Source organism: Primulina eburnea, chromosome 14 (assembly GCF_022965805.1).
Source record: "Primulina eburnea isolate SZY01 chromosome 14, ASM2296580v1, whole genome shotgun sequence".
NCBI classification, from domain to species: Eukaryota; Viridiplantae; Streptophyta; class Magnoliopsida; order Lamiales; family Gesneriaceae; genus Primulina; species Primulina eburnea.
In genome coordinates, this window is record NC_133114.1 from 30,131,920 (window position 1) to 30,145,426 (window position 13,507).

The following is a 13,507-nucleotide window of genomic DNA, read 5'->3' on the forward strand; positions in this document are numbered from 1 at the left end:
GCCAAGATTTTTATTTTTTATTTTGGAAAGAAAAGCAGCCAGATTTTAAGTGGATGAATGTAAAAATTGGGTCGGCATTGATTCTTTACAAAAACAGCAGCAACAGATGCCCCATTAATGATAACACAGAAATATTTAATCTCCATTCTGACCCAAACACTGCCACCCTCATCACTGGCATCAAGGCCATCTCACAGGAGGGAGAGAGAGACAGGTACTTAACCCAAAATTATTCCCTTTTTATTTGCCCTTCATTCATCTCTTGTGCTGTTTTGAAAATGAAACATTTTCAAGAAATTTATTGTTGAGGTTCTTGATTAAGCTTGCTGCTTCATTCGGGGTGGTGGAAAATAATTTATCACTCTGTTTACTTCTAATTAATCCTGAGATTCTTGCTGGTACAGATTACAGAGTATAATAGAGTGTATAGCCCACCGTCAAAAGCTGTCTAAAAGCGAGAAATATAGATATGGGTTAGGCTAAAACATTGGTGGACTCACTCTTCTGAAGGCTATATAGCTTTTGGGGTTTAATGTGATGGAATTGGGGCGGTTGATTTGCAGGGTATTCAGGGGGAAGCAGAAGGAGCGGATTGTTCTGAAAATCGAGAGGAGTGTAAAGCAGAAAGTGGGGATATGTACTGAGGAAGAAGCCACTGATTGAGAAGAAAAAAGTATTTTGAATCAAAAGCTGGAACAAGAGAGTAAGCGGAGCAACAGGGGTCTGAGCCTGGATTCTCAGAGGAATCCTCGCCATTATCTTTATCAAAGCCAGAATCAAAACCAAGTTACATCAATCTTAAGAAATGTAGTAGAACAAGGAGAAGAGGAGGAAGAGGAGGAGGACCAGGAGAGCGCACTAAAGCACCACCGCCGCCGCCGCCAGCTCCACCATCTTGAACAGCCGGGACCACCCCATTTGCATTCCCAAGATCCTTTTGAGCAAAGTCAACTGCTTTATGGAAGATTAGAACCCACAAACCACCACCACAACCTGCAACCAGGGCCGCCACAACAACCCCCGCAGCCACCAAAGAAACGTTCTTACTTCCCTTCTTCATCATCCGTGGAGCCTAATGCTGAACATGCGAGATTGGAAGAAAATATGGAAGAGTGCAGCCATCACCACCAAACCTCATCGAGATTAGGCCCAAGAAACCCCGGCGGAGAGATAGTGGAGGTACAAGGCGGGCACATTGTGAGGTCCATTGGCAGAAAAGACCGCCACAGCAAAGTTTGCACGGCAAAAGGCCCCAGGGACCGCCGAGTGCGCCTCGCCGCGCATACAGCCATCCAATTCTATGACGTTCAAGACCGCCTCGGCTACGACCGCCCCAGCAAGGCCGTGGATTGGCTCATCAAGAATGCAAAAGCTGCCATTGATGAGCTTGCGCAGCTGCCTACCTGGAACCCCATTACCACCTCGGCATTTAATGCAGCTTTTGAGCAAGATGAATCCCAGGAAAAGCTCAAAGAACACCAGAAAAGGCTCGAAGAAGAGCAGCAACATCGAGAGCTTAGTGTGCACCAGGGTAATTTGGTGATAACTAATGCTTCCGGCCCTTCAAATAAAAGGGCAATGCCGATGCTGGGAAGCGAAGACGAGCAGCAAAGGTTGCTGCAGAGAGGCAACACGAATGACCCTAATGCACAAAGTGTAAGCTTTTTGCCTCCCTCTTTGGACTCTGATTCAATTGCTGATACCATCAAGTCCTTCTTTCCAATGGGTGCTTCCGCACAACCTAGTTCATCAGATATGCAGTTTCAGAATTTCGCAGCAACGATTCCAAGAAACAATGGACAAAGCCAAGATTTAAGGCTTTCTTTGCAGTCATTCCAAGATCCAATTTTGTTCCACCACCAAAGCCAGCGTACTCAGCATCATCAGAACCCCAGCCACCACACAGAACAAGCACATTCACAAGCGCAAGTTTTACTGAGTGGAATTCCACTGGGGTATGATGGAAGCGCTGGTTGGCCAGAGCACCACATGCAGCATGCAGAATTCAACCGCTTCCAGAGGTTTTCAGGTTGGAATGCTTGTGGAGATACTGCTGGTGGGAGTGGTGGAGCTGCCACGGCTGCAGGATACTTGTTCAATTCACCACCAGCGCCACAGCCACTGCTGCAGCAGCTGTTAGGCCAAAATCAGTTTTTTCACAGAGGGGACCCCTTCAGTCCAGTAACACGCCTTCGATTCGTGCTTTGATGGACCCGTCAGCAATATCAATTGCCACTGCTGATCACAATCAACAGCAACACCATTATCCAGCAGTTGTGCCAATTTATCCATCATCAATGTCTGGCATTGGATTTGCCACAGGAGTTGGTGGATTCTCCGGGTTTCATATTCCTGCACGAATTCAAGGTGATGAAGAGGAGCATGATGGCTATTCTGACAAGCCGTCCTCTGCTTCTTCTGATTCTCGTCACTGAGTTATAACTCACCAAACCAAATAACTCTGTTCTCCTACTAACAGGTGGAATTCTCGTTTCCCTTTTACAACTTCTCTAATACCCAAGTGTTTTTCAACGTTTGCTCAATGCATTTGGCTTAGAACTCATGTCATGTTACCGTTGAATCAAACACACTTACAGGCTTACGAGTTGTTAAAGGAAAAATCAAGAGCTTGTGACAGTTTTCTAAGCTTCTGTTGTGGGTTGACGTGGAAGTAGCGGAGGAAGTTTGAGTGAGTTCGAACTCGACGGAACCTGCCGCGAGGCAAATAATAGTCCTGAGTTTATTTTCAGGTTTTTCCATCCCAGTTCGCTACTCCGTATTAGATGTTTGTTTTATGCTTTGATTTCATTTTTCAATGTGTGATTGAGCTGGTAGAGCTCAATTTTATTTCATGGCAAATGCTTTGCTTCAAGTTTTCTGTTGCTGGACTCATTATGCTGCTGATATTTCCTTTCTTTTGTCGTTTGCCATTACTATCTTATTAATTCCCAAATCTTGTAACAGCTTTATAAGTGAGACTTGTTTTACTGAAGTTCTTTCTCACATTGGTACTTGATAGAGCTGATGCATAAGTGTCAAAATCTGACCCTGTTTGATCGAAAAATATTGCATTCAATCCTAGATAAGGCCCGATGAATTTGTATAAGCAAGCCTTCCCTCAACTGTGGTGATGCTGATTTCAGCATCTCAAGTGTGGGAAACAATCATTCATCTGGGATGAAAAAGAGACTTCATTTGTGGTTTTTTGGTTGTTAGCTATACTGCCTACTGATGTGTCATCCTTCATTTGTCCCGCATCCTTCCTTTGTCCCGCCGAAAGAATTATTGAATTGACCCCTCCTTTGCATCTCCATCACTTCTCAGTTTTTGGGGAGCATTACGGGAAGGGTCAGCCTTCGATTGTTCACATTGCAGTATATGGTTAGTATCTTATAGTTGCAAAACGAATCTCAATTTCATGTTTTGCCATTGATCTCTTAAATGGAGGTACCTGCACAAATTTGAGCGTCATTTCATTAGTCATTATCGGCTACTTGGCCTTTTTAGGCTCGTCCTGACAGCATCAAAACCACAAGGTTGAAAAAATCTTTCTGGCAATTTGGCAGACAGAAATCTTGAAACCTTACCTTTGATGTTCAATGCCTAATATTCCCCTTTGATGTTGCTTAAAATGCTTTGAGCAATCTAAGAGGGCCACCAAAGTAAAATTTCTGATTTTAGAATTAAATGTTTTGATAACTGAATGAGTAAAAGACGCGCTCGTTATAATACATAGAGTTAGAATGAGATGCCATCAATCAACTTAATCCGTTCAAATAGTAGGCAAGAAAAAGAAGACAAGACAATCTTGAATACCACCAAAATAGCCGGTACTTGGCCATAAATTCTTGGTCCCCTGTCCTGTCCTGCAAATCCGTCCGCAGCCAAGCTGGATAAAATAACCAAAGAAGGAAAATGGCAATGTTTGTCTCATATGTAGACGGTGACAATTGCTTGCTGGTTGTCATTATGATAGAGAAGCCTAACGAACAACAGGGATTTCACCACACTGTCATTTCTTGACACAGTCTCAAAATTTATCCCCCAAGTAACAAAGAATATGGATTTCGTCGTACAAGTGTGAGTCTGTCTGTAAGTGGCCTATTTTCAGGTGCAAGGGTAACACTCAAAACAAATAATTAAGGTCAAAGTTTACTAGCATGTCTCTATTTCTTCAGGTGTGTAGATTTTGATACCAATTTGGACACACAAGCCACACTCTCTACTATTTAGAGATTGTTCGCAAACACTCCCTAAATCGGTGTACAAGATTTAGAGGTCTGTGTACAGATCTATATCTTCGTCTATATTCTTTCTAAAATCGTTTGTCGAAAAGAGAGAAAAAATTACGTTGTCAAATACAAATACAAAATCGTTTAAAATATTGCTAAAATAATTAAACTTAAATCTAATTCAAGCATTTGTCAAAAAGAGAGAAAAATAATTCAAAACATTAACTGAATAGTCCCTTGAACATGAAATTTAAAGATTGGGCCAGTCCCGTAGTAAAGGCAGAATCAGAGATATAAATTTTGACGAGCATGTAGAAAATACAGCGTTTTTAAATTATTTTTTTGGCAGCAAAACTAATCCGGTGGTCCTATCCTATTACACTACTGAAGGAGGAAAAGATTTAGCTTTGAAGTTAGTTACTTTAAAAAAAGAACCTGTTAAATGTCCCACATCGGTTAGATAATTAATCTTTGAGTGGCATATATTGACTTTGACAATCCTCCCCCCTTGAGCTAGCTTTTGGGGTTGAGTTAGGTCCAAGTTCCAATCTTTACATGGTATCAGAGCCCGGGTTTCACCGTTATGTGTTGGACAGCCTATAATTAGGCCACCCGTTCTGCCCACAATTAGGTCATTTGTAAACTCCACGCTCCAGATGTTCATTCCTGGGCGTGAGAGGGGTGTGTTAAATGTCCCACATCGGTTAGATAATTAACCTTTGAGTGGCATATATTGGCTTGGACAATCCTCCCCCCTTGAGCTAGCTTTTGGGGTTGAGTTAGGTCCAAGTTCCAATCTTAACAGAACCGATGCAGAATGAATCGAATACCGTAATTACAATATTTACTTATGGACAATGTTCCGTTTATCATTCACACCAAATGGTACTCGCTGTATTAAAATCATGACACATTTGATATTCGGGAGGACGATATATGCCACATACACAAACCATATGCGTATACGTATACCATTGATATATTTTTAAAGCAACAATAAAAAAGAGGGGCTGTATTTCTTGAATCGAAATCAATTATATGATCCAAAAACTTGTATAAAAAAATTTAATTTAATTCTATTCGCTTTAAAGGTTTATGTTGTGGTTCATGATTTGCAATTTGCAGTGAAATATTCATCAACTGGCATTGTGACTGTTGAAGAATTCCAACAATTTAATTAATTTGATGATATTATTCCAAAATAGGAATTTCAAAATTTGTGATTAATAAAATTGGTACTTAAATAAAATACAGGAGTTGGTCCCGGCGGGGCTCGAACCCGCGACCTTCGGCTCATAAGACCAACGCTCTAACCAACTGAGCTACGGGACCTCTTTGTAGCAACTATTTGTATTTATTTAAATCAATACATTTTAATCATTTACCTGGTGGTAACACAGCGAGCGGATTCGTTTGTCTCGATTCAAATCTCACCGAACCAAGCAAATATACGAATTTAACAAATCTTCATTATCAAAATGCAATAATATTTTATTTTATGATTTCAACTTAATTATTTATTTATTAGATAAAATATTTTGAGGGTTTCAATTTAATTCAATCTTTTACTCAATCAACTAAAATACAAGAATAAAACCGACCGTTTCGTTTTTTTAAGTGTATTTTTAATACAACGTTAGCATAAATATTATATTTATGTACAAATTTTATTGAAGAGCATATACGCTAAAACAATATTACTTGTTTTTTTAAAGTAGAAAAAAGGTAAATACACCACTCGGTTAAAAATTAAAGAATCTTGTCAATAGATGCTAACGCACGTTACGTGTATCTTTGTATATCTGCCAAAATCTTGGCACCGTAAATGACAAATCCGACCGGTGGCGGAGCTAAGGTTGCCACTATGAAAAACAAAAACTTCTTTTGTTTGTTTTCGCGTAAGTTAGGGGTTTTGCTGAGGTCAAGGTGGACCTAATCTTGCAAGTCCTATCCATTGGCTTAACATTAGAAAGATTTGCACTATACTTTTGCATACATGTTGATTCTTGACCACACTTTCTACGCGTGGTATGATCCTGATTTAACATGCTTTCTTTTTAACTATGTCATATTTGTTATAATTGAATATCAAATTCGAGATCATACGATATTTGAGGGTAATTTTTCTTTCCTGCTCTCCCATTTTTCTCTCTCCTCATGGGGGGCTTATCTTTTTTGATCGGATCAAGCCTTGCCATATTTTGAATGTAAATGTTTAGAGATATGAAAATATTGGCAGTGTGGTGTGTGGTCCGGTCCATGCTATGAATTTAAAGATTTGAAAATCTTACCAATTTTATTTGTGTGACGTTAGGGATAATGTCTTTTTTGACGAAATAAGTTGTTCTCCGTTATTTATGTGGCAAAATTTGTTTTTTCAAAGAATCATATGCATTAATTCTTTATCCATATCTCTGTTAGAATCTCATTGGCCATTGCCAGAGCCATTTACTAAATCTACGGAGCTTCTTGGTGGTGAAGACATATATGGAATCTAGCAAATTATGAATTGGGAAAAAAAAACAGAGAGAGATGAAATTGATGCATGGGCATGCAGTACAAATGGAGGGGGACCTCATACATTTCTTCAAAAAGCTTTACAGCCAACAGAAAGATACCCTCAAATTGGTACACGCATGCAAAATCAAAACTTTCTATGATTCACTGGCGTTTTTCCTCTCTTGGTAAATCCCATTTTACTGTTAAATCAAGGGTCTAAAATGGGTAAGAGAAGCAAGGGAAAACAGAGAGGGAGAGTCGGTCTAAGGATGGAAAAAAAAAAAGAGTGGAGCGAGGATTTGGGCGATATATATGAATGGGAGAGAAGGGTTAAGCTTTCGAATAGGATGTATTAGATTTGCGTAACAAAAGTTTGAATTTTATTTTATTTTTGTAAAAAAATGTCTTTATTTCTTGTCCCATTTCGTGTATATATATAACTGATGTGATCTTTCTCTGAGAAAATTTTTTCGCAACTGGGTTTGAGAAAAATCCGAAGTTCTCTGATTCTCTAAATATCTTTCATTTTTTTTTTCTGCATAAGCTCGCAGCGAAAACAGAAAAACAAAAGGTAATTTTGTTTGGTTGATTGCGTGGAGTTGTTCTTGTTTCCATATAAATGGGCAATCTTGACTGCATTACCTGCGAGATTTTGCGTAATCTGTAGGATTTTCTATTGGGTTCTTGAAATTGTTTTAGATTTTCTCACAAAGATGTTGGGTATATGAAAAATATGGTGGGTGCAATGATTACTTATCCGGGGTGCCATTTAAATGCGGAGACCTCTTGCTTATTTTGATGGCTCAGAGTAAAAATGGCAGATGAAAAACATATTTCAAGGGGTGGTAATAGTAGATCAAAAAAGGACAAGCTAAAGAAAGTCCCCCAAAGAGGATTAGGTGTTGCCCAGCTTGAGAAGATGAGATTGGAGGAGCAACAGAAGAAGGATAGTACTGAAATCTCCAGTTTCAGGCCACATTTTCCCCCTTCTCCAAATTCAATTCCGTTGCCACCACCATCGCAAAATAATATCCCTTCACCAAATGCATTGTTTAGGCACACACCATTAGTCTCCAATAGTGAAACTGTACATCAAAGTTCAGTATCCAAAGCGATAATGAGTCCTCGATATGGTGATTGGTCGACCATTTCGAATGGTGAGTTCAATCTTGAAGGGGAAAGTCGAATGTTAGATAGTCATGGATTGGCATTTCAGCCTCGAGTGAATGCATCATATGATACAAATGCCTCAGTTTTACCTCTTCCTAGCGTGCCTCAGAGATCACACCAATCACATCAACTTCATTCTTCTTTGCCTTCTATGACTGTGAGTTGAACCATGTAAAACTTGATGAATAATATACTTAATTGCATTTTAGTCATTTGATTTATCTTTACATTGAGAAATCAATTGATCTATGACAATTGCAGGTGAACCCATCGCCATCATCTGTATTAAGTTACCGGATGGAGCTCCCTTCAAACCAAATTTTTCGAAGCAACAGTTATATACCTTTGTATCCAGAAGAAGATAAGGTATACATCTTAGCCCTTTTGATATATTTGTGTGCGTACTTACTGGTGAATGGATTATGGAAATTGAAAAATTATGTTGGATTATGGAAATTGAAATATTTGCTGGTGAATGTGATGCTTCATGGATTTGTTTCTACTTTATGCTACATTGTCTATTTTTTGTGTTTATTCTTTGAGAACATATTTCCAATGAATGCCGTCTCAAAATGCTGATTTTCTGGATTTCATGTTTCTGTAATCATAGGATTCATCAGATGTTTTTAAGGTTTGTCATAGGTTATGTCTGATTTGGTTGTGACGATGAAATGTAGATGGTTGGCATGAAGAGGGCGTACCCCTTTTCTCTAGAAACTCCACCGGCCCCTTCCTTCAATCGAAATTTTCATTCTACCTATTCTGCTTCCATGTCTAAATCTGAAGAATTAAATTCGTGTAGCAACAGATATACAGTTCATCTGGAACCAAGAAACAAATACACCAGGTTCTAAAAAATTAAATAGTAGTTTCTCGATTTCAAGAAAATTCTGCACTCTTTCTTGAATATACTGACCAAGTTTACTGAATTTTCTAGAGAAGGCCCTTCAAACTCCAGTCCCCTGCATGAAAGAAACCATAGTGAAGTAACCACAGATACCGGAAAGCTGAATGGAGATTTTCTATCGCTGGCTCCTCCAATGGCTGTTCCTCTGCTTGTTAACTCGAATTCCAAGCATGCTCTAACTTGTTTAAGCCAGGTGTACAACCAGTTAAAAATACACCGTTCATTGTCCTTTTTCGTTTAGTTTGTTCACACTACTTAACTCAAACTTATGCTTATATTACACTGAACAGGAAAATTCCAAGAGTCAAATCCAGGGAAGTGGAGCGAGTGGAGCAGCTGAACAGCCTTCTTTCAACTTCTTCCCCGTCGAGTTGCGTAACAACCAACCTACAACCAAGGACAAAACACTTGATCTCAATCTAAAGCTGTAAACCTTAATCTTGTCTAATAGAGACTGGTCTAAGTGTAAAATTGTTCGCGTAACGAACTGTTTGTAAACCATTTGTTCGTTATGCCTTTCGAATATCTTCTTATACATCATGTTTCTTTCAAAGCTTCGATTATTTTCAAGAAACTATAGCCTACATATACATGACCTGCCAAATGTTTTGTATTTGCTCAAGCGGTTGCAAGCTTCCATGTTTTGGTTTTTTTCCAGTTCCATTTGACTAGGATGTTGGATTTTGTGAGATTGTCGGTGTAAAGTCCAAAAATCCACTCACGCAAGAAACTAATTCATCATTATGTCGGGTGTTTAATGGTTTATATTATGAATTTACATACAAAATATAAGGAAAATAAGTATTTTAAAAGATTAAATTTTAAGTCTTATGGGCCAGCTTCTGGCCCATATACTTTTCTATTAAAAAATTTGGGTCCAAACGTAATACAGATAAATGTTTTATCTACCTTATTTTTCACGTTTGCAGCAGCCTCTCTCCCTTTCCCATAGGTTTTCGAAAATTGCACCCCCAGGTTAGGAGGATTCGTGTGTTGTTCATTCGTTTGATGGCTAGAATCGTGTTCCCGGAGTATAGATTATTCAATACCGATTATTAAAGCAACTTTTATTTAATCTTTTGAAAACACAATCCAAACGATATTAAATATTTGATATTAATGTGTGTATTAAAGTTATGATGTTTACTTCCGATAAATCTCAATATTTTGAAGGAAGCGATGTATGATGATGTATACAAGTGAAGAGGAAGTTGTTCTCAACTATTTAGAACCATGGAATTATGGGTTTGTAGGGTTTGAAAAGATTAAAATCTGGTTTTATTTCGAAGAAGGGTTTTAATGTTTTTTTGAGTCAAAATTGTGGAGTATGATTTGATATAAAGGAGTTTTGATGTGTATTAGGGGCAGGGCCGTATCTTCTGAGAGGCGAGATAGGCCATTGTCTCAGGGTCCAGTCCTCACATAGGCAAAAAAAAATCATTGGTCTCATTTTGTTGAGGTCTGGACCTAAATAGTATGTGCATTGGATATTTTAAAAAAATTTGGACACTAATCCATTGAAAACATGATTAAACATAATGATTGTATTTATTAAGGATTTAATCCAATTATATAGAGCTCAAACAATAAAGCTACACGGCTCATTAATTAAATTTTTAAAAATTTCGTATGCATAAAATGGTAATGTTTGTCCAATATATTTATTATTTTATATTGTGTCAACCCATGTGTTAAACTTTTATACTTTACTTTGTTGATTATTTAGCCTCTTTTCTTGAATTATGTAGTTGGACCATTTCAAAATTTAAAACACAAATAATTGTGATACTTACCTATTTTACATATCTTTATTTTCTATTTTATTGAATTAAATCTTATATTTTTTTATTTAAAACAAATCATATATTTTTACAATATCGGTTCAATATATTTATCATTTTGTTATTTTGATAGTTTAAATTGATAAATTTTAATTTTAGCAACATATCTTACATTTTTTGGCAATTTCAGTCTTTTTCCAATATAATTGCTCATATGACACCGCATTACGTTAAAGCCAGAGAGATAAATATATAACTCAAAAATTATATTTTCTTTATATTTGTTGTTTGGTTATTTTTAGTTTGCAAACTGAACTTTACTGTTAGTTATTACAATAAGATTTTTTTTTTAACATGTAGCCTCAAGTCCTGTGAACAGGCCCTGATTAAGGGTATAAGCCATGAGAGAAAATCATGTACTATGCTTTTGGATAAGCTGGATCGAGTTGTGCATGCATGAGGCGACGAGAAACGGATTTGCACAGGTGGCCACTGAGCCACCCATGCCAGGGGGCACGAGGGCGTGCCCACCCCCGTGAGTTGGCCAGCAGAGCAGAGTAAAAAAAAAAAAAAAGGGTGAACCCTACCCCCGAGGGCTCCACACAGAACCGTCCCAAGCCTCGGCGTGAAGGGAGGTAAATCAGGGTTATGCACTGACAGCAGGTACCCAGAGGAGAGGTTGGCTGGAGAAATTCTCCATAGAGAGGAAGCCGAGACTCGATCCCTCATCAACATGGAGTAACAGTCCTTCACTCCAAGCCTTTACCATACGACCTATGCCCGTGGGGCAGAGCAAAGTAGCCCACGCGTGCTCCTCCACGTGGGTATGACATTTGTTTTTCATTTTTTTCCTTGGTCAACTATATCATATAGCATGCATGCGAGGGTCCGAATGTACTATTGTATACATGATGCATGAAATCGTACGTCGAGAACTTAAAAGAATGACTTACGTGGATCTCTAACTATATATAATGCATGACACTTTAAGTATTTTTTTTACATTAAAGTTATTTTTTAAGTATGAAATTATGATATTTATAAAAATTCATGAGACATGTTTATTTTTATTTAAATGACAAGAATAATTTTCAAATATGAATCTTTATGAGCATGAAAAAGTTATTTTGATGTTTATGTGTATTTGTGGTGACGATACGAGACTGATGCTTCTGATGAACTCTGATGATACCTTTCCAAACAAGAATGGACTATACGCATATTGACTTCGGTTAATATGGATTGGATACTTAGATCAAATGATATATCTAAGTTGCATAATTATTTACATGATCATGAAACTCAATGAATATATTCTAATAGTAAGTTATGATCGCATGCTTTATTATCTTATTATGTGCTCGTTAATATTTAAATACTTGTTAAGCATACATATTTTTATTTTTAAAAGAAAAGTCGCATTGGCGCTTTCTTGTCCTCAAGACAAAATCGCACTCTATCGGAGATGAGCATATCATCTTATCTACGGAAACAGCTGCTCAAAACCATACATCGATGGCGTCGGCTTCTCTTTCTTCCTCCGCTCTCACACTATCTAAACAGTTCACTCCCTCTAACTCTCCTTCCCACACTTTTCAAACTTTATTCAGTTTGAAAAACTACATCGGAATTTCGCAAACCAGGAGAAGCCCAAATCCCTGGGGGAGGACATTCGCCGTGAAATCAGCATTCGACCTAACGTTCTTCGAAAGAGATTTACAAGACAGCGACGCGCCACCGCAGTCATCTATACCAGGTCAGGGATTTCCGGACGTGGAGGATAAGGAGGAGCCTCCAACGCCTCCTGGTCTCCGCAAATACGAGTCGATGGTCGTGTTGAGGCCCGATATGTCTGAGGATGAACGTCTTGCATTCACCCAGAAGTACGAAGAGGTGGGTTTGATTTTGATCGAGGAGTGAACAAGCATGATTGGATGAAATATGAACTTGAAAAAGATGGAACATAAGATTTTGAATTCATTCTAATGTCGCCTTATGTAGCACAAAATTGCGTTTTTTTTATGAGAGATTACGTATGGAATGTGGATTTACAAGGTCTGCTACACAAAATACGACAAGTTGCCATTACTTCTTATGAGCTATTTTTACCCATCAAAGATGTTAGCATTGTCATATGATTGACACACACTCAGGTTTAGCCTCAACCTCCACAAGCCAGAGGAGAAAATGGCTGCCTTTGATGTTTTTTTTTTCAGATTTCCGATGTCATTTTTTTTCACGGCTAGAGATGGATTTTTCTTGAGTTTTGATAATGAATCTTAATCTGCAGTTGCTGGTTGCTGGTGGTGGAATGTACGTGGAAGTGTTCAACAGAGGGGTTATCCCACTGGCCTACGGCATCAAGAAGAAAAACAAAGCCGGAGAAAGCAACACTTACTTAGATGGTATCTACCTTCTCTTCACCTATTTCACCAAACCTGATTCCTTGTCCATTGTTAGCGAGGTTCTTTTAGCAGATGATAATGTTATCCGATCCTCCACTTTTAAGATAAGGAAAAGGAAGATATACTAAAACATTTCCACCATTTTGTGAGTTGTGTTTAGCTGGAAAATCCTTCGGTCGGTAAACTTGTAGCCTTTTGGTGGATTTTGCCTAGCATCGATTCTTGTAACTATGAAAACCCTTGATATTTGTATCTTAGGTTGCATTTATAATTTGTTTTTTTGAGATACATTCATTTTTGTAGTCTCTTGCTAGTCATAGCCCAGGGTATTGGGTTTCAACTCCTCTCATAGTTTTGGCCTCCAATAGAAATGGACAGTTTTCAGGTTTAGATTTCCTTTTTCTAACATTCTAACATGTTCTTCCAAATAAGATGGAGAAATATAACAGTTTGAAATAACAGACTAACGGCATCTCAATCGAATCAAGGAGCTGGATAATATAACAATTATTA

At 38.2% G+C, this 13,507-nt stretch overlaps 3 protein-coding genes and 1 non-coding gene across 4 annotated transcripts; 3 read left to right on the forward strand and 1 right to left on the reverse strand.

The window, feature by feature from the left end:
- LOC140811598 (transcription factor TCP3-like) lies at positions 1 to 2,992 on the forward strand. The gene is given in 4 exon segments (XM_073169584.1): positions 1 to 214; positions 405 to 2,149; positions 2,152 to 2,479; positions 2,598 to 2,992. Coding segments are annotated over 2 exon segments (1,329 nt in total). The 5' UTR covers positions 1 to 214; positions 405 to 1,104; the 3' UTR covers positions 2,436 to 2,479; positions 2,598 to 2,992.
- Positions 2,993 to 5,490: 2,498 nt separating this feature from the next.
- On the reverse strand, positions 5,491 to 5,564 carry TRNAI-UAU (transfer RNA isoleucine (anticodon UAU)). The gene has a single exon. It is a non-coding gene; the product is annotated as a tRNA-Ile (tRNA).
- Positions 5,565 to 6,343: 779 nt separating this feature from the next.
- On the forward strand, positions 6,344 to 9,428 carry LOC140813362 (uncharacterized). The gene is made up of 5 exons (XM_073171883.1): positions 6,344 to 8,058; positions 8,163 to 8,267; positions 8,579 to 8,748; positions 8,839 to 9,001; positions 9,099 to 9,428. The coding sequence occupies exons 1-5, from the start codon at positions 7,546 to 7,548 to the stop codon at positions 9,237 to 9,239; spliced, it is 1,092 nt and encodes a 363-aa protein (XP_073027984.1). The 5' UTR covers positions 6,344 to 7,545; the 3' UTR covers positions 9,240 to 9,428.
- Positions 9,429 to 12,060: 2,632 nt separating this feature from the next.
- Positions 12,061 to 13,299, forward strand: LOC140813155 (small ribosomal subunit protein bS6c-like). Its single transcript, XM_073171610.1, has 2 exons — positions 12,061 to 12,482; positions 12,880 to 13,299. The coding sequence occupies exons 1-2, from the start codon at positions 12,105 to 12,107 to the stop codon at positions 13,120 to 13,122; spliced, it is 621 nt and encodes a 206-aa protein (XP_073027711.1). The 5' UTR covers positions 12,061 to 12,104; the 3' UTR covers positions 13,123 to 13,299.
- The last annotated feature ends 208 nt before the right edge of the window (positions 13,300 to 13,507 follow it).

What these genes read in the sequence shown, in the direction of transcription:
- LOC140813362 (XM_073171883.1), top strand. Translation starts at nt 7,546, where the DNA reads ATGGCAGATGAAAAACATATTTCAAGGGGTGGTAATAGTAGATCAAAA. An exon ending in TGTATCCAGAAGAAGATAAG is followed by an intron (nt 8,268 to 8,578) that starts GTATACATCTTA and finishes GATGAAATGTAG; the next exon opens with ATGGTTGGCATGAAGAGGGC. An exon ending in CCAAGAAACAAATACACCAG is followed by an intron (nt 8,749 to 8,838) that starts GTTCTAAAAAAT and finishes TGAATTTTCTAG; the next exon opens with AGAAGGCCCTTCAAACTCCA.
- LOC140813155 (XM_073171610.1), top strand. Translation starts at nt 12,105, where the DNA reads ATGGCGTCGGCTTCTCTTTCTTCCTCCGCTCTCACACTATCTAAACAG. An exon ending in TCACCCAGAAGTACGAAGAG is followed by an intron (nt 12,483 to 12,879) that starts GTGGGTTTGATT and finishes CTTAATCTGCAG; the next exon opens with TTGCTGGTTGCTGGTGGTGG.